A 24,702-nucleotide genomic window follows, 5' to 3' on the forward strand; every position below is an offset into this window, starting at 1 on the left:
AAAGCAATGACTAACCACATGTCAGATTCAAGGATTATTTAAGTTTTTAGGTGAATATCCAGAAGTACAGTCCATCGACCAAGACTACTTGGATGATTAAAGATATTTACACACCAAGCAGGAATAAAAAAAATCATACCTTTTATTGTACTAAGTTGTTCTAAACAATTATTTTCATATTTACATAGAAAACCACAAACATGGAAAAGTAATAGGAAGAGTAAGAAGCAATCAACAGCAATGCTATTTCAACTGGTTGCTGTTTAATACATTAGAGTTGTGAATTAAGGATCTTAGCCTGTAATCAAAGGAAACCAAAATAATGTGGAAAAACACAAATTACCAGAGAAAAAAAATATAATTATAAAAATGTAAAATTTACCACTGTAAAATAAAAAAAAAAAAAGCCAAACCCACAAACAAATAAAAAATGTTATTTGAGTGCATTGAAGGACTTCTTCTCTCATCTACTGATTTTCAGACATGTCTGTTATCTCAGAGGCCCAAAGGTATATGAAAGTAATGCTGAGTTTTATTCAAGAGCAAATGGGAACAGCAATGGTTAACTGCAGAAAACGGATAGAAAATTTGCCAGTCATTGCCTTAATTACAGTAGAATATCTGGCAGCTTTAGCCTGACTTTGGAGATGACTGATATGACCAAGCACTGTGAGTATTTTGAACAGAAAGTGAGATGAATATAACTTTATTCTCTTGGAGGCAAAACTTACTTGCATTTGTAAGAGCAGATTAATGACCCACTAATATACCGTTGTACTTCAAGACTATTCTAAATTATGAACTAATGGAGAGTGTAGACACTTGCTGAGTAATGCCAAAAGCACGCTATTCCTGTGTTATAAAGGCTGTCTCCTACTAATTAAGGAGGTACTAACCTAAGGTCTTGGGTTTGACCTTTAAAGTCCTAAGCAATCTGGTAATCTAGCCCAGAGACCAGGCTTTCTGTGCACTTTACCTCTCTTCATTTTTTTTCTCTAGCTTTTACAAAAATGATTAGAGAGAAGCTGTCAGTCCCACTCAGCCACTGTGTCATTTGGTCAGACAGGACATGGACCTATTAAAACTCTCATTCAAATTTCACAGCTCATTTCTCCTGGTGGATACTTGAGAAGAAACTAAGAAGATATCCTGGCAGAGTTGTTTTATGAAGCTACCACTCAGTTTTGTAGTAGGTTACTTGGCAGATGAGCAATTTTAAAATGACAGCGGGATTTTTATGGTTAAGGCAGCCCAGAACAGGATGTGATCCCAATCAGCTGTGTATAATAAAAGACAGAGGATGGAGGATGCTTTCAAAATGCCGTGGCCTCTTCATTGTCATGGAACGTCATGGCTGTTACTGGTGTTCTGGAAAAAGGAACCGCACAATGTATTTAATATCATGTACTCTGCAGAATTAAAATAAATTCTGAATTTCACATGAAAATTCAATATAACTAGGTTAATGCAGGATGTCTGCAGCAGAATTTCAGCTGCACAGCAGTCTCAAGCTATTTTGAGCAGTAGCAACTACTTAAGTAGAATCAGCGAGAGACCACATTCCCTATTGTTTGGGAATAACAAAGCTGGAACACCTCTAACAGGCTACCTAGGGATTACTTCAGCTAAATGCAGCTTTGTTATCAAAAGAGAAAAGGATTTTTTTCAGCCTGACAGCACCATAAAAACTCTTGTTCATAGTGAATGACACATGAACAGAGACTGGTGTTTATAATTTTCTGCTGGTTAAAGACTCATTCTTGCTCCCATTGAACTAAATGAGGCAAAACTGCCATTGATTTCAATCAGATTGTCAGTAGACCTTAAAGATACTAACCATCAGCACTTATTAATATGGAATTATCAGCAGAAAACATATTGACTACTTGATCTAAATACTTTATCTTCATTCATCAAAACACTTAATCCAAATGAACAAAGACAGAAAACTGAACCTAGACCAAAGGTCAGGCTGAACTTACAAATTGCAATGACTGCTGATACACATTACCAGCAGCAGCAGTATAATGTGTATTGTACCCAATCAAACCAATGAACAGAATATTAAATTGGAAACGCACAGCACGCACACACCCCCACACCCCTTGGTTTCGCAGCAGTTCAAATTCTGCTTCAACCACAATCCTCTACCTTTTCACATAAAACATGAAAAATCCATTTAAAAAAATCATTAAACTCGCTACTTATTTGCTGAAGCTTTTAATAATAAAAGCCCAAATCAACTTTTCTTACCACAAATGCTACAACTCTCATAAAAAGTTCTTAAACTCCACTGGTATTATTTTTAACTTCAGAGAAGTAATTGATGTACTATAAACGAGAAAAAGAGTGGTAAAAATTTCTGAATTTAATTATATGAATGGTATTCTGTACACACTTAATTGCATAGCAGTAACACAACCACTTTCATTACTCTTTATAGCTTCAGATGCCCATTAGCACAATCCCCAAGGTTCCTTATGAATAATTAGATTAGAAAAGGGGGACTGTGATGAAACGCAATAGGATGTGATGCTTATGAAACAGCACATCTTGAATCCAGATGCTGACATGACAACATCATGAAGAGCTAATTTGCACATCCAAATTAATACCATCATGATGATAATACAAAAGAAAGATATGCATATAAAATGAGCTACAGAAAATAATGTCAAAAAGAATTGAGGTACTTATACTACAAAAATACATCTTTTTGACATTTTAACCCAGTTGAAAAGGTGTAAATAGACTAAATGTCATATTCATGAGCATAGAGATACTTATGCAGACTTACTAGAATTTAATTCACTATCTGGCAACACATGGGCAAGCTGTTTAATAGTTATACCCATCAAACATGCACAGCACTCACATAAACAGGTGAATAAATTTCATTACATTCTATTATGCATCTGTTTCTATTTGAAACACTGAATATTTTTGTATTGTTTGGTGCTTCTTAGGTATACACCATCAACAAAATCTTCAGTGAGGTATTTTTGAAGGATCTCTACACAGGGCCAAAAAGAACAAACAAATAGGGTTTAAAATACTTTAAAGAGTCAGGTATTTCTGCAGCTGTCCTGAGTTGTCTGTCTGCATATTTTCATATCTGAATAGTTAAGAAAGATCTTCTTCAAATACACTTAACAAAAAATAATGGCATTACCACAGAAAGGCAGAAATAGTTTTCTTTCACTTCTGTGTCTCTCCTTCATGTAAAGCTTCAAAATACACATATTACAAGGCAGACTCTACCTTTGCTACTCGGACACTGAAGTCAAAGAAGACGGCTCCTCTCTGCACATTTTACAGCTTGTAACGTACATGGATCCTTTTTGCCCTATGCATTTGAGAATGTGTTTTGTCAAGGCTAGAACACTAGTTTTGTTCTAGTGTGAACATCTAAAGGATGTTCAACTTTTGAAAAAAAAAAATCTACATTCACATCAAGCTGATGGGATCCCTTTAGAGTGAAGAAACATATGTAAAGTCAGTTGAAATTATAACACTACTGAAAAGGATATGGCAGGAACAGAAGGATAAAAGTGAATTCATGGGACACAAGCAAGAGGCATAATACTGGAAATACAGTAATATAGACATTTTGAAACATAACGAGTGAAGATTTTTTTGTCATGCAAGGGTAAGGAAAACCTAATTAAATTAAAAACCCCATATTTAAAGCTAATAGCAACAGTGTTCTTCATCAAGCATTTCGGAATCTACTACAAAATATCCTACTACAAGGAGATCAGTAGGATTCAAGCAAGAAGTGCAGCTATGCACCTATCCACATCACTAATTATGACAAAATTTTACTAACTGGAACAGAAAGACGTATTAAAAAAATAAAAAAACCTACAAAGCCAGAATAATTCCATACCTTCAAAACAATCACCTCAACGCTGTGGAAAAGTAAACATATTTCTGGACAAACGATGCACACTTAGAAGCGGGACAGTAACAGGGGAAGAACATCAAATGTTCCCACTTTGTATTTGGCTAGTTATGAGGAAGCATGCAGTATTTTTGTACATAATATTACACCTACTATGTGAACAACAAAAATGCTTCATTATTCATTCTAACAAAACGCTTCCTTTTAGAAGTTTCAAGTGCCAGCTTCTTCATTACCACATCCCAACAGTCTTTGCTTACTGAGATCGATCCCACACTGTTTAAATCACTAGGAGTTCCTTCCAGGGACTTCAAGGGAAACAGTATCAGGACCAAAGTCTATGAGTAGAATATGTTAACGAAACCAAAAATCAAATAACCAGCAAGACATACAGGCAACATGCAGTGAGGAAACATATGTGAGGCATAAGTGAAAGCTTTTATTGGTATATGAAAGCATTTTCATGAGCTTTTGCCACCGTAACCCTCATGCTTCCTGTAACTTATCTGCCTTTTTTTTGTCACCTCTTGCTGTGCACTGTCTAAGTTATAAGATTCTGGTGGCATGTTCATTTTAATCACCTATGAGGCATCATACACTCTTGTGACACTGAAGTGAATAAATAACACGACGTCTTTTATTTTGAGAAGTCACAACTAACTGCTCTTAGTCATGATGTACGTTCTACTCACCCAAATAACAGACAGCCTCAAATCAATGTAGTCCTTCACTTCAAAGGTGAAATATTAAAAAATACATGTATTTTTAAAGATCCTATGAATCATCCTAAAGCTTTTGACAATCTCCAAGTGCATAAATTCACAAAACACCATGCCTAAAACCTGGCATGCTGTTTTGTTCTCTAGCTGGCATGCAATTTTGTTCTCCTCACAGTCAGCCTGCCACGCAGTTTGTGCTTTGCAGCAGCATTGAGACCCATTTCTGAACTTACATGGAGCAAATGGATGACATCTTAGTTCCCCTATTCCCTGCCTTCATTATCTGCACAAAGGCTGGAAGTTCTGCCTCAGAATATGCTGCTCCTGAAACACTGTCAGATGATTTAGGGTAGGTTTGGCAGACAATGGTTTCTGAAGTTACATCAGCCTAGGTCTGTGCAGTAATTTATATACTGCTAAGATCTAATTAAGTCCATGTATTATTTCATACATGTTTTATTGCTAGCTTTCCTTGTGGAATGATCTTACATGAAATGTATGATACAATACCAGAACTCACTAAAATCAGGAGATAGACATGATCTATCAAAAACCTAAAGAATACTTAGGATACTAACTTCGGATGTCATGTCAGAACACTAATTCCTGGCATGAGAAAATTTAGGCAGGAAGCTTCTGTGAAATACTTTAATATTTTCTTTACTAGATACCAAAAATTTATAAAAGGTAACAAAGGGTAAAACAGTTCTGGAACAGGCCCTAAGCTTTCCAGTGTTTTCAGACTACAGGCAGAGGACTGATGACAGATCACTATCACTATGGCACCCGTCACTGCTTGGCAGAGCTGTGATGCCACATGGCATAGATATAACATGCACTGTATAGCAGTTCTAAACATAAATGTTTTAAAGATATTTAAAGATATTAGTAGGACAACAAGAGGACAACAGAAGGCTGGTCTTACTACTACCTCTGCTACATCCCTGCTGTATTCTTTTCTTACATCAGTCTAGCAAATTTGCACAAGAACAGTTATGCACGGGTTTTTAATATAAAGAAATTATGTACAGATAAGGTTTGCAATAAAGCTCATCATTCATTCCTCCTTGCTAGTCTCTTTATTACCCTCATTAATATTGCTTTTCTGTCTACAGACCTGTGCCTCCAAGTGCTTCCTCAATTTCTCTCACCTGAATAGGACCATGGGACTTATCTCAAGGGTAATATTAAGTATGTTCACATATTTCCAGGATTTTTATGTATGCATCTAGTCTCTGACTTGCAGAGATCATAACTGGAGCTTAAACTGTCCTTCTCTGGGAATCAAAGAAACGCATAATTTGCCTGGACCGGTGATAACACTTCAGCCTATTTAAGTGCATTCACAGTGCTTGGTAGCAGAAGTTTTATTAAAAGACACTCTTGGGAATCCATACAGTTAAAATTCCACTGAAGCCACCATATCTGAACAGCCCCCTAGATCTTATAAACACCACGCACATTAAAGAGAGATGTGTATTAAAGACTGTATCTTTAGGGTGTCATAATATCCTGAAATAAGAACAAACGAACTCTTAGCTAAAAAACTACCCAGACAAAAAATGAACTACTAGCAGTGGGGAAAGATAATTATTGTTTCCCTCTGTTTAAAGAAAAAAAAAACAACAAAAGAAAAATCATACAAGAAGAGCCATTTCACAACTATTTAGCTAGATCTGGAATTTGAGAAATAAAAAAGTGTCAGTTGATGAATTATAAGCTTAATTACATCTGGGATAAGACATTTAGAACCCATAGGAGAATGATTTGCTGAATGTCAGCATGCTCAGATGCCCACCAGCGAGCAGTCCCTCCTCTATTCCAGGGTTTCAGTGAAGACAACATACATGTCAACCACAGTAGAAGAAACACAAACTAATGAAACTGTGCGTAAGCTATAATTACACTGTCTCAGTGAATGGCACTTGGGGTATTGTGAACAGATTGTACATGTTACTTCACACAGGGCTTAATGAAGCATTCTCTGTTCTACAAACTTCACCTCTTGATTTAATTAACCTTCATACCTATACATGCACTACCTACCAGTCATAAACGTTGGAAAACCCTTAAATCAACTACAATGCTTTTGAACTACATTAGAAAAGTAACAGAGGTTTGGTTTGTGTTCAGTTTGGCAGCTCATGTGTGAACAGCAAGCAAACTGTAAGGTTCTTAGATGACAAAAACTCACATGGTGAATTTGGCCCTAAATCAGCTCTCCCAAATATAACATCTAATCCTTTAAATGAAATTGCAACAAAGCAGAATCGATTCATTCACAACAATAAAAACCGACTAAGATTTTACTAGAAGAGAAATAAACACGAAAATAATTTAGGAGGGCTACCTATTACAAGATTTATGGATATTAAAACTTTCTGTTTTGCAGAACAAATTAGATGTCCAGCTCAACATCTCAAGTTTGTAGGCATGGCTTTGCACAATACAAATATATAAAACTGCATCATTTTCACCGGCTCTTAAAAATGGAAAGGACACTCATCATTGTTGTCTCAAATGTAAAAATCATCATCTCACAGAGCACAGCAGTTAATCTTTTACAAGTTTAGGACAGAGCAGGCTGCTTACAGCCACTCTGTATATCTCCTGTTAGCCTGCATCTTCTTGTTCTCCTGTACCACTTCATAATTTCCTCCTGTATGAGTATGAATTCTTGCTCAGACTCTAGCACTCAACGACAAATGCAAAGGGAAACTCTGTCTACTCTCCTGCTGGAAGCAAACCGAAGAGGCAGGGAAACAGTAACCCCCCATTTCACAGTTCTCTGCTAACCAAGGTTGCCCCCATACTTTGAAGGAACAAACAAAAGAACTGCACCGTAGAAAGGCACCTCAATGGCACAGGAGCTACGGGGGCTACTCCTGGCAGGTAGGGTTCAGCTGAATTTCTTTAATGAAGATTCAGTAGCTGTGTAAACGGTAAAGCAAAACTGACACACTTTCTCTGCTTCCCTTCCCCCAGGATTAAAGTTTGCATAACATACTTAATATTTTATTTCATTAAAAAATCAAGTTGAAATTTCTTAATGCTCAAATTAGAAAAACACTCAGGATTGATTTAGAGAATATAAGCTGCATTGAAGAAATATTAGTAAATTCCACACAACAACAAAGAGCAAGTGCAAGCTGCAGAGATAATTTATGTGAATCTCTGAAGTCATTTTAATAGTACCTCTCATAAAAAATTAATCTGTAAAAGTTAGCAAGCATGACACAGAGGAGGAGAACCAGTGGACTGGATAGAAGTTGGCTGAGGGATAAAAGGGAAAGTTTGCCAGGCACAGAAAATGAGGACTCTGTTTGCATTTTAAAATTTTTCATCCAGCTCTAAAGACTTACATTACAAGCAAAAAGAAGTACAAAGGCCTCCCTACAAGCCTATGAAGCAACACGATTGTTACTTTAAAAAGAACAAAACCAAAACCACATAGAATAAAGCAGAAAAAAAAATCAACAAAACGTAACAACATTTATGGTTACATTTGTCACTCCAGAAGAGAGATTTCAAGGAGGAAGCAGAAACCTGTGTAATAGAGGCCATAAAGCAGGATTTTAAATTAACTGAGAATTCAGCCAACCTTGACAACTTAAACAGAAGGTACCAGATCTGTCCTTTTCCTTCACTGGAGCTACGCTATTCAGTTTACATGAGAATCTCAACCAATGTCAATGTCATTTTGGCATAAAGGATAATAATAATTGTATTTATGATATATCCCTCCAAGGCAGCATGCGAGATCACTCAAGCAAGTTAAAATATGCCATAATACATGAAAACGTTTAATATATTTTTAATCTGTACTTAGTATTTTTCACTTCAGTAGAAAATGTGCAGCTCCTGTAAAGCAATAGTGTTTTGTCTCATACCGCTCTATTGGATAGCTAAAAAAAACCAACTATGTTGCTCAATAACATAACAAGAGGAGTAGCTAAGCATGTTTGCTTACCTCACTACACTGCTGTTAGCTACTGAAGGGCCAGGCTTCACCCTTGTTATTCTCTCCCTAACTTAGTTCTTGGGGTCTGGCTGCATGGTAGTAATTTGAACTTCAAGATACCAAGACAGAAAGAAATACTGTGATCCCACAAAGTGCCACACTCCAGTGAGACCAGTACACAGAGCATGACAAATGACAGTTCAACTGGTGCTGAACAGTAGGGAGAGAATTTGGTATGGGATATGCTTAGAGCTGCTGTGTTGGTACCGCAGATCCTATCGGCAGATTGTCCATCACTACCCAAGCTGGGGGCTCAGCCAACAGAGATGCTCACCTTCAGCAGGGATGCTGAAGGTCCCAGTTGAGCTTTTCTTCTCACCTGGTAGAAAGCAAAATTGGAACCAGTGCCTTCCAACTCCCCTGGGCTAAGACTGAAACTAAAGTCTCTCAGTTTCTAAAGTGCCTCAACACAGGTAGGGTGCCCACCTGCCTCCTGCCATTTTCTCCTCCTCTTCTACAGCATTACCAAACAAGATGGACACACAAGTCATCAGGGAATTCACTGAGAATCTGAAAAAATCTAAAGCACAGGGTGCTCCACAGATACAGTCGGACTTTGAGTCCATTTCGACCAGAATTAAGTCAGAATTGGGTGACTTTAGGCCAAGGCACTTATGACTTGCATACTTAAGTGCTCTGGGATTTTGTGTTTCAAAACAGAAGCAGCATCACATTTTTTTTGAAACATCTACATGCTATGTGGTACAAGCATCCCGTTCTTTGAGATTTAGACAGCAGCACAGACCCATGAACTGGGTATGCACCGAAGAGGACTAAAAAGCGATACATTATTGAGAACTTAGCAATTCTGGAAGCCACATGGCATCAGCTGATCTTTTGGGGATGTGTCTTTGTACTCTCTTATCCTCCTTACACAATGACTCACAGACTCCCCTCACGATACTTCACATGAAGTGAAGTTTGTGTGAAGGTCACTGCTACCCAAGGGAGGAGGCAAGGCTGCTGCTACAACCTTACACTCCAAGACTTCACCAGATATTCCCAACTCAAAGGGCAGTACGAGCAGCCAGGCTGCCATAGCAGGGACCTGGCTGTGTGGCACAGTTTGCCACAATATCCTTCACAGTTTGCCACAATATCCTTCACAGTTTGCCACAATATCCTAGTTGTGTTAGTGTACAGTAGCCTGTACACTAACACAACTAAGAATAGTCCTGGAAGATCTAAAAAATCAAGGAAATGGTCAAAACATGGTGAAAAGCACTCTTGTTCAAACTGTTATTTACAGACTTGAGAAAGCAGCTATAGATTTTATAAACATGAGCATGAAGATGTAGTTTCCTCAGGGTGACCACTTCCTTGAGTGCCTGAAGTTCCTATATTGTCTGGAACAGTGATAGAATAATACAAAGGGTATAATCCTGGATTTATAAGAATTTTTAACTGAACAGGTAGAGAATTAGGTTCATGGCAATTTTAACACCCTCAGATACTGGTAGTGCAAGGAACTGTCCTGGGCAGCACACTGGGTTTGTTAATGTAAAGACAGTGTAAATTTTTAACAGTCAGGACAGTGGCCTCTCTTATTTCTTACAAAATAAAACTCTAGATGAACAACATGTCAGAATTCACATACTCTAGAAAACACCATGGTCTTCTGGGTTTATAATCAGACTGCTCTTCAAAGTCCAAAGCTGTAAACTAATTTATGGCCCCAGTTCACTTGTACTTGCTACTATAGCAAACCTTAATGCCAGTGAGGCTGATACCTGACTTCACAGTAAGGGCTTTCCACAGCCCTGACTAAAGCCTTTTTTCACCCTTACTGGTACTATTATAGATTTTATTCAGTAATTAAACCTAGGTTTCCCCTTCTTGCTGTTGTTGACAACAATGAGAGGTGACAGAAACACCAGGTGTTTTGTTTTTCCTGGGACTCTGAAAAATTAGAGGTTGGTGAATGAAAGAGTCCTATATTTGCTTGTGTACCATAACAATAAATAAACCTCGATCTGCAAAAGCCAAATCTGTATTATATGCATTGCTTCAGAGTGCAACTGACTGGAAACATTTTTACTCTGGTCTGCAATTTGAGAATACAGCGCAGAGCAGAATAAAGCCATAGACTTGGAAAAGCTATTTATACTGCATATGCCCGAAGGAGATATAGCTAATAACTAATTCATTTCACATCACACATTTGAATGCAATATGAAAACTTCCCAGTTTCTTATCAGCACAGGAGAAAAGACCCCACTGTGGCTTTCTTTAAAATAATTAAGGATTCTTTACCAAAATATTTTAATCAAACTAAGTCTCCACAGTAGTATTTTCTTTCCCTGCCTCATATCTATTTCCTGAAGAGGTCCATACCTATTACTTGATAAAAGCATTTCACAACATAGCAGTTTCCCAAGCTATTAAGAATGCTGCTCATTTTCCTAGATAACACATTTTTTTATCAAATAGTTTTCTACAAGCTGGATTAAAATCCAATATATTATTGGTCATATCAGTAGGAAAAAAATGGGAAAATCTGCTAAAAAATTCGGTGAGCAATGCAACTGTAATATCTGCATATGATAGGTTTTGAGTTCACTTAGTTTTTTGTTGTAGGAAAAACAGGCCAGCTAAGTATTATTCCATGGAGTAAATTGCTGAATATTTTATTATAAATGATTAAGAATTAAATAGCAGATAAGAAAGATAAGGATTTGTAGTACTTGAGGGACATCAATAAGCACATTGAGCTTCCATTCTGCTGCAGATACAAAGCAGCAAGCTGGCACAATGCTCAGTGCAGTGATAGACTTCTCGTTTGTCCACACCAACAATTTCTGTTTTCCTTCCCTTTTCTTCCACACGCTGACACCAGGTGTTATAACAGCTTGACTCAAGGAGAGTGTCCTAAGAACAGTGTGGTTTCAGCCAATACTGGTGCCAAGGCAGCATCATAAATAAGCTGGTAGGGGAGGCTGTGAGGAGCCCCAGCTGGTACTCCCCAGGAGCTACTATTGCCATGGGACTCTGCTAACTCTGATAGAAGAATAAGGGCCCTTGTGGACAAAAAAAGAAGAAAAAAAGTCCAAAAAACACCCCCCCCGATTACCCTATGGCTCAAAGACTTAGCAAACAATGACCCACTATTTAATCTGGGGCTTCTGTTACTTCTTAATTAAAAGGCAAGTTTTTGTTAACAGGTTTTATGCTTAAATTGGAATTAATTTCTATATGAAACAATGTGAATGAACTCCGCCAATTTGTAATTCATAGCCCCTAGGGCCCCTAGTTTTTACTGAGTAGCATGACAATATCCTAATTTTACTTCTACCACAGCAGAAGCAGCATGAAAATTATTTATAACACATGTTAAACATAAACTACAACTAGATATTGTGAGCGTACACCCAAATAAGCATAGTCTGAATCTCTAACTAAATTTAACAGAAAGAATGCAGACCTCCTTCAATAACTCTTTTAGGGTTTGGGGTTTTTCCCCTTTAGCAGAATAGTCTGATAGCATTAGGAAGCACAGCTCAGTGACTGGTGAACATCCATTTCCAGAATCAGACCCTTTATAGAGTGTAAAAGGATACATTACTTTGTGTGTGTGCATTGATTTTGTTCAGGAAATGGAGAGAAGCTGACCTGAGGTTTGCTCAGTTTCAGGTTGACGGAAGGCTTCTGGTTTGTTGTGGGTTTTTTTTATTCTGTTCTCACTTTTGCTGTTTATTCATTTAATTTCATTATATTTACTTTATTCTGTGTTCATTAACCATGTGCTTTAGTTTGAATCACTGTATTATTCAGAAAAGAAATATGTCCCCATTGCAGAGTAATCGATCAACAATACATTAACTACTAAGTTTACCAAAGTAAGCTATCTAAATTATAAAATAGCAGATAACAAAATGTTGCAAAGTGTAGTTATAAAAGGGCTTAAAAATAACTACTCTGCAAAATAGCATCAGCTGCTCACTTTTTCAGATTTTACTGTGAGCTAGAGCATGTCCAGACTACAGGCAACAAAAGCACATGCAAAGACTCTACACAACTTCTGAAGACAGAAATGAGTGTAGCTGTTTAGATTTCCAAATATATTGATATAAGGATACAACACCAGCTATTGAAAGCCATTGCTGCTTTTTAATTTTTGCTCACACAGTATTTGAAACTTTGAAGAGCAAATGTGCTACCTCATCATAATATTAACTCTTCAATCATGACTTTTCCCATCAACTAAGTGGAAGATAACTATTTTTATGCTAATATTTTAAATATTCTTTATTAATTGCTGCCCCAATGTAAATGGCTTCATTACATACATAAGTAAAGAAATAAAACCCAAACAGAAAAGAGGAAAACACTAAAATGAAATAAGTAATACTATACTGGATATAAGCCTTTCTGTGTTTTGTTAAAAGGTCAGAATTATCTATTTCCCCAAGGAAACTCCAAGTATTCCACCTTTAACTTTTATAACAGAGACAGTGCAAAGTGTGTAAGTTACCAGAAATGTAAATTCACTAGTTATCAAACCTGACTATTTTAATGGCAAATAACATAGCACTGCATAATCAAAGACATGTGACAGCACATCAGGTTTTTGGACTCTCTGAATATATATTATGACACTGCTTGAGTCAGCACCATCTCCATAACACAGAAAAGTGCAAATGCCTTTTACAAGAGCAAGAACAGAAGGCAAAGAAGTGATCTCCTTCTGAGGTTTATTTATAACCACTCCCTGCAAGGGAACACGGATACTGATCATCCTGTCTCTCGATGATGTACCAATACAGGATGCTGATGTACCAGTACAACAACTTGTCAGGAGCAGCCAGAGCAGCATTAAATAGCAGCAAGGGTTCAGTGATGTTACAGTGCTGAGTACACATAAAAGTTCCCATCAGTTTGCTGGTGCTGAAGAACGAGCACTTCAGCTGCTATCCACGTTTGTTGTGTTTTCAGATGGGCATGCGGGGAGGTAACAAAAGCAAACACCATGGAACACTGAATCATAGTCATTCCTTTTATAGAGCAGGGCAGAATAACACCAAAAAGCTTTTCTCTCCTCCACTCTTCCTTCATTTTAAGGTCTGTCTCATTGTGTGTGTACTACATTGGTACAACCAGTCCACTCCCAAACCAACTTAGAGATTTCTTCTACTGAGCATTTGAAATCTGCATCCTCTCCTACTTGCTTTCCATGATATTCATCCTCAGCACTTCGTGCTGAAGAATTGGTGCTGATAGAATGGTCTGTATATCATCATGTTCTAAGTCTAGCTAGATTCTACCTGAAGCATCTGGAGTTTCATTTTAAAAGGTTTAGTTATATATGATGACCTTTTAAATAAAGCGAGAGTTTTTGGGTCAAGCTCTCAAAAACAATGACAGGAGAAACTCATTTGCTGTTACTATTTTTCAAGATACCTTTCTATACATTTAATTGATTCACTGAGTGACTACCAAGCTAAAGTAAAATCAGCTTGTGATTATACACCTGAATACAAAAACAGATTACAGATTCCAACTTTTCATTACTTTACTTCAGTAAACACATTTTTCATTTAACATTAGAAATGTCTCTGGGTCTGATACTTCTAAATTCTCTGATTATGAAATTCCTTTCATATATTATCTGGATTTTAAAACCATCTCCAGCATTTTACTACTGTTGTAATACTATATATGCTAACAGAATTCTGTCATGCTCTATTCTTGTTGCAATGAGGGGTTAAGGTGAGCATTTATCAGGGTTTGGAGGATACCCTGTCCACATCCTGCACTTCCACAGCAGGCATTAAACTCCAGAGCCTTATTCCAAAGCATATGGTTAGATTTAATTTTCTTTGCCAGCTCCCACATATTTCCAATGCGGTGTCCACTTTTTCTCTTGAGAGGGAACCTTTTCTGTTCAGAAATTATTTTGTTGGCAGTCAGATCATAAATAAAGACAGAAGCACAATATTTTATAACCTAAAACTACCATTAAACACCATCAGAATTTTGTAGAACAAAAAGAATGATCTTATCTCACCCACCTTCTAGGGGGGTTGGAACTAGATGATCTTTATGGTTCCTTCCAACCCAAACCTTTCCATGATTCTATGATTCAAATGCTTTGACCTGCCCAGATGCGGACTAGATAGATATACAACAGATATAAAGACTAATCACAAAACCCTGGCAGTGGACAACAAAGGGAAGCATTTGACACAGACCACTATAGTATGACCAGTATGTCATCATAGACAGCATCACAAAAAAGATCTACTCATCTTCCTGTTCCACTAACGATACACACAGAAAATTACCAATTATCTGTTTGCCAAAGGTATGACCTGTCAATTGAAAAGATAGACATACCTTAAATTATTTGCTGTATTGCACAAATTAAACAGGAGAATTATGGGAACCTTTCATTAACCTCTTAGCAAGAACATATATTTTAAAACAACTACATTCAAAAGGAAAATCATCTAAAGACCAATTTTGCAAGGCTGAACATCAGTGGCAACTATTCTCTAAATCTAATATTCTTTTGCCAGACAACAGAAAACAGATGCTATGTAGATACTTCAAAGCCACATGTAACTCACAAATTGCACGTGACCTACAGAATTCTTTGTCGTGATCATCAGCTGATGGTTTAGACCATGGCTGGTACAGGATCTCCCTTAGCAAGACCTGGACATTCACTGGGGGCCAAATGTGCCAGCCAATATGAGCTTGCAACCATTCACTGCATATAAGACAATTTAAAAATCCTGCCTAATCAGTCTTAATTTTTAGATGTTATGGATGATCCAAGCAGAGCAATATATCCTATTGGATATCAAAGTCTTTTAAAACGTGAACCAACAGCACCACTTCAAAAACATCTTAAAACTCGTAAAATTCTGTATTTTTAAAGTTATGCCCCTTATAGTTCAGAAAAGACACAGGCAGGAGACAGAAGATTTTCCCATCTAAAACAAAAAAGCAAAGAGAAGTTCTGACCTCAAAAAGCAGCCAGTTGACACCGAGATTGCTTGCTCATTCCAACAGCTAGCTGAGATACCAGAGCAGATATAAAGAAACCTCATTATTAACTATCATTTATTGATCCATTTTTTCTTTTGATAATAGAGCTGTTATTTTATAGTCAAAATCTATGCTTTGTTAGAACACAGTCTATTTTCATTTTATGACTGCTGAGCATAAAAAGTAAAATGAAAGTATGTGTAAAAAAAGAAGTGGAGTTTTGGTTTAGGTTTTCACTTTTTTTTTCTTTTCTACAAGTAGTTAAAACCAAATAAAGTTGAGCTGCCAACAGTCCCACTGTCTACCTGCCACTGAAGGCAAGTTTGTGAATCTCAGGAGAGGGTGAGTTCCCCACCAAGCTGCAGACTCATAAGGAGATGTCAACATCAAATGCCAGAGTCAGGCCAGAAGTCTCTTTTCAATTAATTTTTTTTTGAGAGTACTGATGAAAAGATAGTCCACAAGAATGAGGACAAATCGTACTGTCACAACTACCCAAAAAGCAACAGAATCAAGAGTCAAATGAGATCAAAAACGGTTAGTATACATGACTGTACCTTGGTCTATCATTTGGAAGATATAATTTATCAGTGCAAGCAGTGCAGCTTGTCTACTATATATAGGGCTAAACCCAGATGGATTCAGTCAAGGAAATGTGAGGATTCTAGATGCCACCAGAGTCGCCTTGCGCACAAGCTTCCTTATAGCTTTCCCTAAAAAACAAAGAAATTCAAGACAAAAATGGTGAAAACTTTCCTCATCTAAGGATAATTTTTCAAGCAGGAACAAAACTGCTGACCCTGTAAGCAAGCAAGCACCTTGTTCTCCCAATCACTTTCAATAACAGAAAAATACTTCCTCAGTGGACATTCCCAGACTTACAGGAGTGTAAGTCACAAGCTGCAGCCCAGATATTTCTAGCTTCTATATTCACTTACATCAGTGTAATTAGTTGAGGTTCAGGAGAGTTTCCTCCCTCATACTGCTAACCCCAAAGAAGTAGATACTAACTTTAGAATTACCGGCCCTGATCTAAGTCACTGAAATAATTAAGTACCTTGAATATTCCTTAATGTGAAACCCATTGTATCACTGTTAAAGGGATTCAACTCAGATTAATCAATTTACCTTCCATCAACAACAGTTCAATCGAATGCTTGTTGAAGCAGAGTTTGAAGAAGTACTAACTTCTTCAGTTAATAAAATTTAAAATGGAGCCCAGAAAATCAGTCTACAGGATCTAGAGAACAGGTGCTCTTTCCCTTTAAAAGGTATGATCTTCCTAGTGAAAAAGGCAAAAATTATAGGAAAAAAAAATCACACAAGCATATTTATTTCAGAGAAATGAACTGTATTTCTGTCATCAGAACATAAGGAGATGAAATTCAGGAACCACATTTTATATTAATATTGGTATTCAAACCAAAGCAGCCCAAACTACCAGCCTCATTCCAGGTCTGTATAGCATCAAAGAGAAAAACCTCATGGATCCATGCAGAAATATATTCTTCATTTTAATTTACATCTTTCACTTTTCAAAAGCCTTTCTTTTCTAGGAGTTACATAGGAAAGCAAATACATGCAAGCACTGAATATGAAAAAAGGAAATCTATTATATGTTCCAGGGTGATTTCAACGCTTATTTACACATGCTTACATTTAAATTTGCAGAGCTTTGAAATTCAGAAAGATGAAGTGCTGTATCAAAGCAGTTCTTTTTATTAAGGCATTTGTCATTGTGTGAATCTAGTCCAGACAGCAGCAATCCATTCCAGTTAGTTACTCAGGTCTGTATTTGTGTGCATCATGCACTCTCATGAGAGAGTTTTCTTTCTACTTATGCTTGCACTATTTAAAGCAGGACTTTTAATAACCAGTGAATCTGAATCAAGCCCACGGTACTATTTTGGTGGAAATGGGGCAAGTCCTCTGGGTATGTAGATCATCATATCTCTTACATAATTTCCAAAAGCAGTGGAGGTACAATACTTACACCAGAAGAGGGACTGCTGTACATCACTACTTCAAAGATTCAGTATAAGCAGTGAAGAACTACCAGTATGTGTATACAACATGTGAATGGTAAATAAAGTGACATGTAGCAAGCCATGCCTTTGAACAACCCATCAGTGCAGAGAGTACTCTTTATATAACCAAATTTAAGCACACTTCCCCTCCCTTACATTGCAATTTCCTTAAAAAGGCAGAGCCCTACGAAGTGAAATCCCATTCCTTACGACTTGCCTTGCAAGCTGGGTGGCAAGTAGACATCAGCAATCACTAGCCAAAGGCAATTTTTAGGTGAAGTAATATAGGAATAAACATGTACTTGAGATGTGACCCAAAAAATTACTAAAATTAATATCTTGTATAAATGTTCTTAAAAATTATTAAAATGCAAGGGCCACTGCAGAACAATCTTTTGAGAGCTTGAATATTCTTGTCCGCTTTCTGCCTTAACAATTTTAGATGCTCAACACTTTTTAAATGATATGATCAATGACTCTTTGCTCAACAAAGAACAAATTAAGCTATCTCTAGATCATCTATGTCAGCACTGGAAGACCTCATCAAAGCATTTCTTTTCAGAGAACAACTATACAAGAGCTCTGACAAGTCTCATTTCCATCATTTATCTAGAAGCCATTTGTTGGGGTTTTCCTCTTTTACATTTCAAACCATCATCCCTTAATGAACTCTCCACATCCCCATCATCGAGTGAAACTCCACATCAGGGACAATAACTGTCACTTAAATACTGGCAATGTGTTTATGAACATTTTGATTTCATAATCACCTTCAGGATGTCTTCCACGGTATTTTAATATCCACAATGGTCACAAATTAGCATTATTTTTCACAAGTGCCCTCCATACATTTTAAATGCATGCCATAAAAAGGCTATGTCCAAGAAGAGCAAACTCTCATTCTTTGCTTTCCATCCTGTATTTATTTATAGTTGAAAAATCAATATAAAATATCCCATATTAATTATAATGCAAAGCTATCTGCCATGCTCTAATGCTATAATGCCATAATGACTGCTAGTCATTTGTACGTATCTCGCAACTTAGTATAGTTCTCTTTTAAAATAACTTAAAGAATACTAATAAACAATAAAAAGCTCATCTAATAATAAAATGCTCAACTGAAAACATCAGAAGATAAAGCATCCGTGAACTGTGTTATTAAAATTGCACCTGTAAAAAGGGGTGTGATGGTTTCAGTCTAGGCCTTCCTGGAAACCAGCTTGTAACCAGGAAGGAACTAGGAAGGTGACCAAGGAAGTATTCCATGCTATTCCTTTATGTAACCTAGGGTATAAATAAGGCATTGATAAGAGAGTTCACTCTCTTTTCTTCCGGCGAGGTTGGAGAACGGTGGTCCCTGTCTGGGCCTGGCTTATCTGGAGCTGAGGCCTACAGTAACTGCTGTTATCAGCCACGCGTGAGGGGGGAGTGCTGGGCCGTGTCCAGACGTACTGCTTTCTTTCAAGGGAAGTGGTGAGCTCTTGCCAATTCTTCAGCTTTGCTGGGTTTTTAGATTGTGTAGATCTGTTTTATTATTTGTCCCTTTTCACCCTATTTTATCCTTTTCCCTTCTCCCTTCCCCCCTCTTCCCTTCGACTTCGGGAAGCTATTTGGGGTCATAGATTCATATATATATAATTCTCATTGTATATCTCTGTTTTATACATAATATATACATATATTTTTTGCTAGAACTTTGGCTGCCTGGTTTTTTCGTTTTTTTTTCCTTCCCTCTCTGGGAAGGAGACCCTGTTGTCGAGTTTCGGAGATTTGGCAGGAAGCCAACTCCAAACTTGCACAACAATTTTGGTGTCAGAAGTGGGATATTTTGGTTAAGTTTGGCCTGTTTTGAAAACATTGTCCGGGAAGACAGCCAAGCTCGGTGTTATTTTTCAAACCAAATCTATTGTTTTGGGAACAGGTCTGGGAACACTGCCAGAGTCTGGGAAAGCAGCCAAGAAAACTTTGTTTATATAAACAAAGGGTTGTTTTAAGAACAAGAAGAAATAATAACAACAACAATGGGTAGTGCTGGCTCTACCTTCATCAGCAACTACCACAGGAACTCTGTAGGTGGCCCTAACAATGACCCCGAAATTGGCATTGCTCGACGGTCCTATAGGGCAAGGGCTCTTCTTTTAAAGACCATCCTACCTATTTCCTTGCTGATTTTAGCAATGTTTGTGCCCGTTCTGAGTTATCCCATAGGGAAACGTCCACGCCCAGAGGACCAATGTTGCCAGTACTTTTCTTTTCGTAATCTCGACATCAAAGGCCTGGTAAAGGAGATCCCCATGGTTACGATTGGACCCAATTATTATCTAAATTGTGTGGCAACCATGCTGTTATTAATGAAGATAATGGAAGTGTTGCTTAAAATTGGAAGAATGGTGTTGTATTGCTTTCCCTGTTGCAGGAAAGATCGCACCTCAAAGGAGATCGCTGGAACTTTGGAAAGGGCTGCGGACAGGCCAGTCCCCGGGTGGCATGGAGCTTGGGTAGATTTTGGTAAATTAGTAGGAAGCGTGTCACCTCCCATTAATTGGGAGTTCACACCGGAACAGATGTTTGATTCCGGTGAGATGGCCCGTTGTCTAACAGAAGGGTGCTTCTCCTACAAGGATCCGAACATGCGATTCTCTGCTTTGTGCTGGGGCCTGGCTAATGCTTATCGAGCTGCTGTAGACCACTTTCAAAAGGTTAAGGTCAACACAGAAACCCAAACCACGCCACCTGAAACCAGTGATGTCCCTGTTAAGTCCACAGAAGTCGGGGTCCAAACACAACTTAAAGTCAGTGCCATTTCTACTAAGTCTACTAGAACTGGGACTCAACCTAAAATCCGGAAAGTCATTGTTGCCCCCATTAAGAAGAAGAAGACGTGGGTAAAGGAGATCAAAGAACTTACAGAGCCATCCCCGCTACCGGAACACATAGAAGAAGAAGAAGAAAAAGAAGAAGAAGGAACAGAGGAACCTATTCAAACCATGCAGGAAGTAGTTGACGAAGGAGCGACAGCAACAGATGAAGAAGTGGCTACAAGCGAGGAAGGAGCGGCAGCAATGATCGAAGGAGCGACTGCGAGAGAGGAAGAAGTGGCTGTGACCGAGGAAGGAGCAATTGCAACAGAAGAAGCAGCTGCCGGAGAGGAAGAAACAGTTGCAAGGGAAGGAGCACGCCCAAAAGAACTAGGGGCGCGTCCAAAGGAAAGCAGAGTAGTATCAAGAGAAAGGAAGGCAACAGTACAAACGGCCCGTGGTATATTGTCACTTGATGATTTATACCCTGACTACACATTCAGTGTTACAAAAGATGCAAAGAAAGGGCCAAAGTATCCCCCTCAACCTGAGAGAGAATCATTTCTTCCCCTTCAGACCCAACCTTCTCTTGGAGGTGTGGATGATTGGAGGAAGCCCTTATCTTGGCACCCGAGAGACTACTCGCTACCTCCACCGGCTGGGTATCGTGAACGACATAGAAGTCCATCTCCACGGCGTGAACGACATAGAAGTCCATCTCCACGGCGTGAACGACGTAGAAGTTCATCTCCGCGGCGTGAACGACGTAGGAGTCCGTCCCCACGGTATGAAAGGCGTAGAAGTCCATCTCCACGGTATGAACGGCGTAGAAGTCCATCTCCACGCCATGAACAACATAGAAGCTTATCCCCACGGCATGCCCAGTCTCCACCTCCACGTGAGAGATACAGAGAGGAGGCAGGAGCGGTTCCACGTAGGAGCGGAAGAGTAAAGAGGGAGGTGGAAAAGATTCTACGTGGGAGAGATGGACAAGAAATAATGCGAGAAAGCGAAATTACACAATCACTGACCACAAGAGAGCTCAGAGATTTACGGAGAGATTATATGCGCTTGCCTGGTGAACAAATCCTCGCCTGGCTGGTGCGATGCTGGGACAAGGGAGCTGATAGTCACATAATTGAAGGTGACGAAGCACGACAACTAGGATCCATTGCCCGAGACCCTAAGATAGAACAAGAAATGGGAAGGGAGAAAGCGGCATCCAGTCTTTGGCTCCGAATTCTTCATGCTGTGAGGGCGAAATACCCGTTTAAGGAGTCCCTGAAGAGTTCTTTGAGAAGGTGGAGGACTGCGGAAGAAGGCATCCAATACCTACGGGAATTGGCCATGCAGGAGATTGTCTACTCTGATCCAGAATATTATGACATCCAAGTTCCCGAGAATGTTCCTTGCACACAACCAATGTGGAAAAAGGTAATTCAAGGTGCCCCTAAACCGTATAGGTATTGCTTGATAACCGCATATCATCCAAAGATGGATGAACCAAGTGTGGACACCATGTGCACTTGGATGAGAAGCATTGAGGAAAATCTGGAAGACCCCTTCGACCCTCTATACCGACACCCCTATGATAGGGAGAGAATGGAGAGAGATTATGAATACTACAGATATGAAGACGACCTTAGAGACAGAGATGACAGAAGGTATAGAGATTACAGAGAGAGGCCGATGGAACGGTCACGGCGGGATCGACGCAGACAACCTCGACCTAGACCTCGATCCTGGTCTCGATCTCGCTCACGATCTCCATCATTCACGCGTCGAAGGAAAGGAAACCCCAAGCGTCGGTCACGTAACCAATTATGGGCATACCTCCGTAGTAAAGGAGAAAACATGAAGAAGTGGGACGGTGAACCCACTTCCAAGCTTGCCGCTAGAGTGAGAGAGCTGAAGCAAAAGGACACGGACAAGAAAGTTGTCTACGTAGTAGATGCAGACTTCTTGGAGAAGAAACTGCGATCGCCAAGGCACAAAAAGAGGGAGGTCCGCTTTGACGATGGCAAAAAGGCCTCTAAGAAGTCAAAGTCCGACGATGAATACTCTGATCAAGACCAGTAGAGGGGCCCTGCCTTCTGCCAGGAGAAGGAGAGGGACCAAGAAGATAATCGAGTTTACTGGGCTGTGTGGGTTCGATGGCCTGGCACATCGGATCCTCAGAGATACCGGGCCTTGATAGATACTGGAGCCCAGTGTACTTTAATGCCTTCGGAGCATAAGAGTACCGAGACTGTGTCCATTTCTGGAGTGACAGGAGGGTCTCAAGAGTTGTCAGTGGTGGAGGCTGACATGAGCTTGACAGGAGACCAATGGGAAAAGCATTCCATTGTGACGGGGCCAGAAGCCCCTTGCATTCTCGGCATGGACTACCTGAGAAGAGGATACTTCAAGGACCCAAAAGGGTACCGGTGGGCTTTTGGAGTAGCCACAGTGATTGAAGAGGAGTCCAAGCAATTGTCTACCCTTCCTGGCCTCTCAGAAGACCCTTCCATTGTAGGACAACTGCAAGTTAAAGATCAAGAAGTGCCAATAGCCACGACAACTGTACATAGACGACAGTATCGGACGAATCGAGACGCTGTGATCCCTATCCATAAGATGATCCGGAAGTTGGAGAGCCAAGGGGTGGTCAGCAGGACCCATTCACCCTTCAACAGCCCCATTTGGCCTGTACGTAAGTCTGATGGTGAATGGAGATTAACCGTGGACTATCGTGGCTTGAATGAAGTCACGCCGCCATTGAGCGCTGCTGTACCAGACATGTTGGAGCTCCAGTATGAGCTGGAGTCCAAGACAGCAAAGTGGTACGCCACCATTGACATCGCAAATGCATTTTTCTCCATTCCCTTAGCAGCGGAGTGCAGGCCACAGTTTGCTTTCACCTGGAGGGGCGTTCAATATACCTGGAATCGACTGCCCCAGGGGTGGAAGCACAGTCCAACCATCTGCCATGGACTGATTCAGGCCACGCTAGAGAAGGGTAAGGCTCCAGAACATATCCAATACATTGATGACATCATTGTATGGGGGGACACAGCAGAAGAAGTGTTCAAGAAAGGACAGAAGATCATTCAGATCCTCCTCGATGCTGGTTTCGCCATCAAGAAGAGCAAGGTCAAGGGACCTGCCCGAGAGATCCAATTCCTAGGGGTGAAATGGCAAGATGGACGACGTCAGATACCAACAGACATAATCAACAAGATTGTAGCAATGGCTCCGCCCACAAACAAGAAGGAGACCCAAGCTTTTCTGGGAGCAATAGGCTTTTGGAGGATGCACATCCCAGAGTACAGTCAGATTGTGAGCCCTCTTTACTTTGTGACCCGTAAAAAGAACAATTTCCAATGGGGTCCTGAACAACAACAAGCTTTCAGGCAAATCAAGCAAGAAATTGCACATGCCGTGGCTCTTGGACCAGTCAGAATGGGACCAGATGTAAAGAATGTGCTCTACACTGCAGCTGGAGATAAAGGTCCCTCCTGGAGCCTCTGGCAAAAGGTGCCTGGCGAGACGCGAGGGCGACCACTGGGTTTCTGGAGCCGAAGCTACAGAGGTTCTGAGGCCAATTACACCCCTGTGGAGAAGGAAATCTTAGCAGCCTATGAAGGCATACGAGCAGCTTCAGAGGTAATTGGTACTGAAGCACAGCTCTTCCTGGCACCCCGATTACCAGTGTTGAGCTGGATGTTCAAAGGGAAGGTGCCCTCTACACATCATGCCACCGACGCCACGTGGAGCAAGTGGATTGCTTTGATTACGCAACGTGTCCGTATCGGGAACTCGAATCGTCCTGGCATTTTGGAAATCATAACCAATTGGCCTGAAGGTGGGAACTTCAGTCTGGCAGAAGAAGAAGAAGAACCAGTGAGTCGAGCTGAAGAAGCTCTGCCATATGATAAGCTGCCAGATGAAGAAAGACGCTATGCCCTCTTCACTGATGGTTCCTGCCGTATTGTAGGGAGGAGCCGGAAGTGGAAAGCAGCTGTTTGGAGTCCCACCCGACGAGTGTCGGAAGCCACTGAAGGTAAAGGCGAATCGAGTCAGTTTGCGGAACTCAAAGCGGTCCAATTGGCCCTAGATATCGCAGAGAGAGAAGGATGGCCAAGGCTCTACCTGTACACCGACTCGTGGATGATAGCCAATGCCCTATGGGGATGGCTAGACCGGTGGAAAAAGATGAATTGGAGGCGTAGAGGGAAACCCATCTGGGCTGCTGATCTGT

The 24,702-nt window shown here is 39.7% G+C and overlaps 1 protein-coding gene across 7 annotated transcripts in view; it reads right to left on the reverse strand.

Moving 5' to 3' along the window:
- Positions 1–24,702, reverse strand: part of PPP2R2C (protein phosphatase 2 regulatory subunit Bgamma) — a 200,248-nt gene that overhangs the window by 72,421 nt on the left and 103,125 nt on the right. For 2 of the 7 annotated variants that reach the window (XM_064653286.1, XM_064653287.1), the window contains one exon: positions 16,192–16,347. The exons of the other annotated variants lie outside the window; for them this stretch is intronic. In XM_064653286.1, coding sequence (XP_064509356.1) covers positions 16,192–16,204 — 13 coding nt within the window. In that variant the 5' untranslated portion in view covers positions 16,205–16,347. The remainder of the gene's footprint in view (positions 1–16,191; positions 16,348–24,702) is intronic. 7 annotated transcript variants of the gene reach the window in all.

This window comes from Pseudopipra pipra, chromosome 4, assembly GCF_036250125.1.
Source record: "Pseudopipra pipra isolate bDixPip1 chromosome 4, bDixPip1.hap1, whole genome shotgun sequence".
NCBI lineage: Eukaryota > Metazoa > Chordata > Aves > Passeriformes > Pipridae > Pseudopipra > Pseudopipra pipra.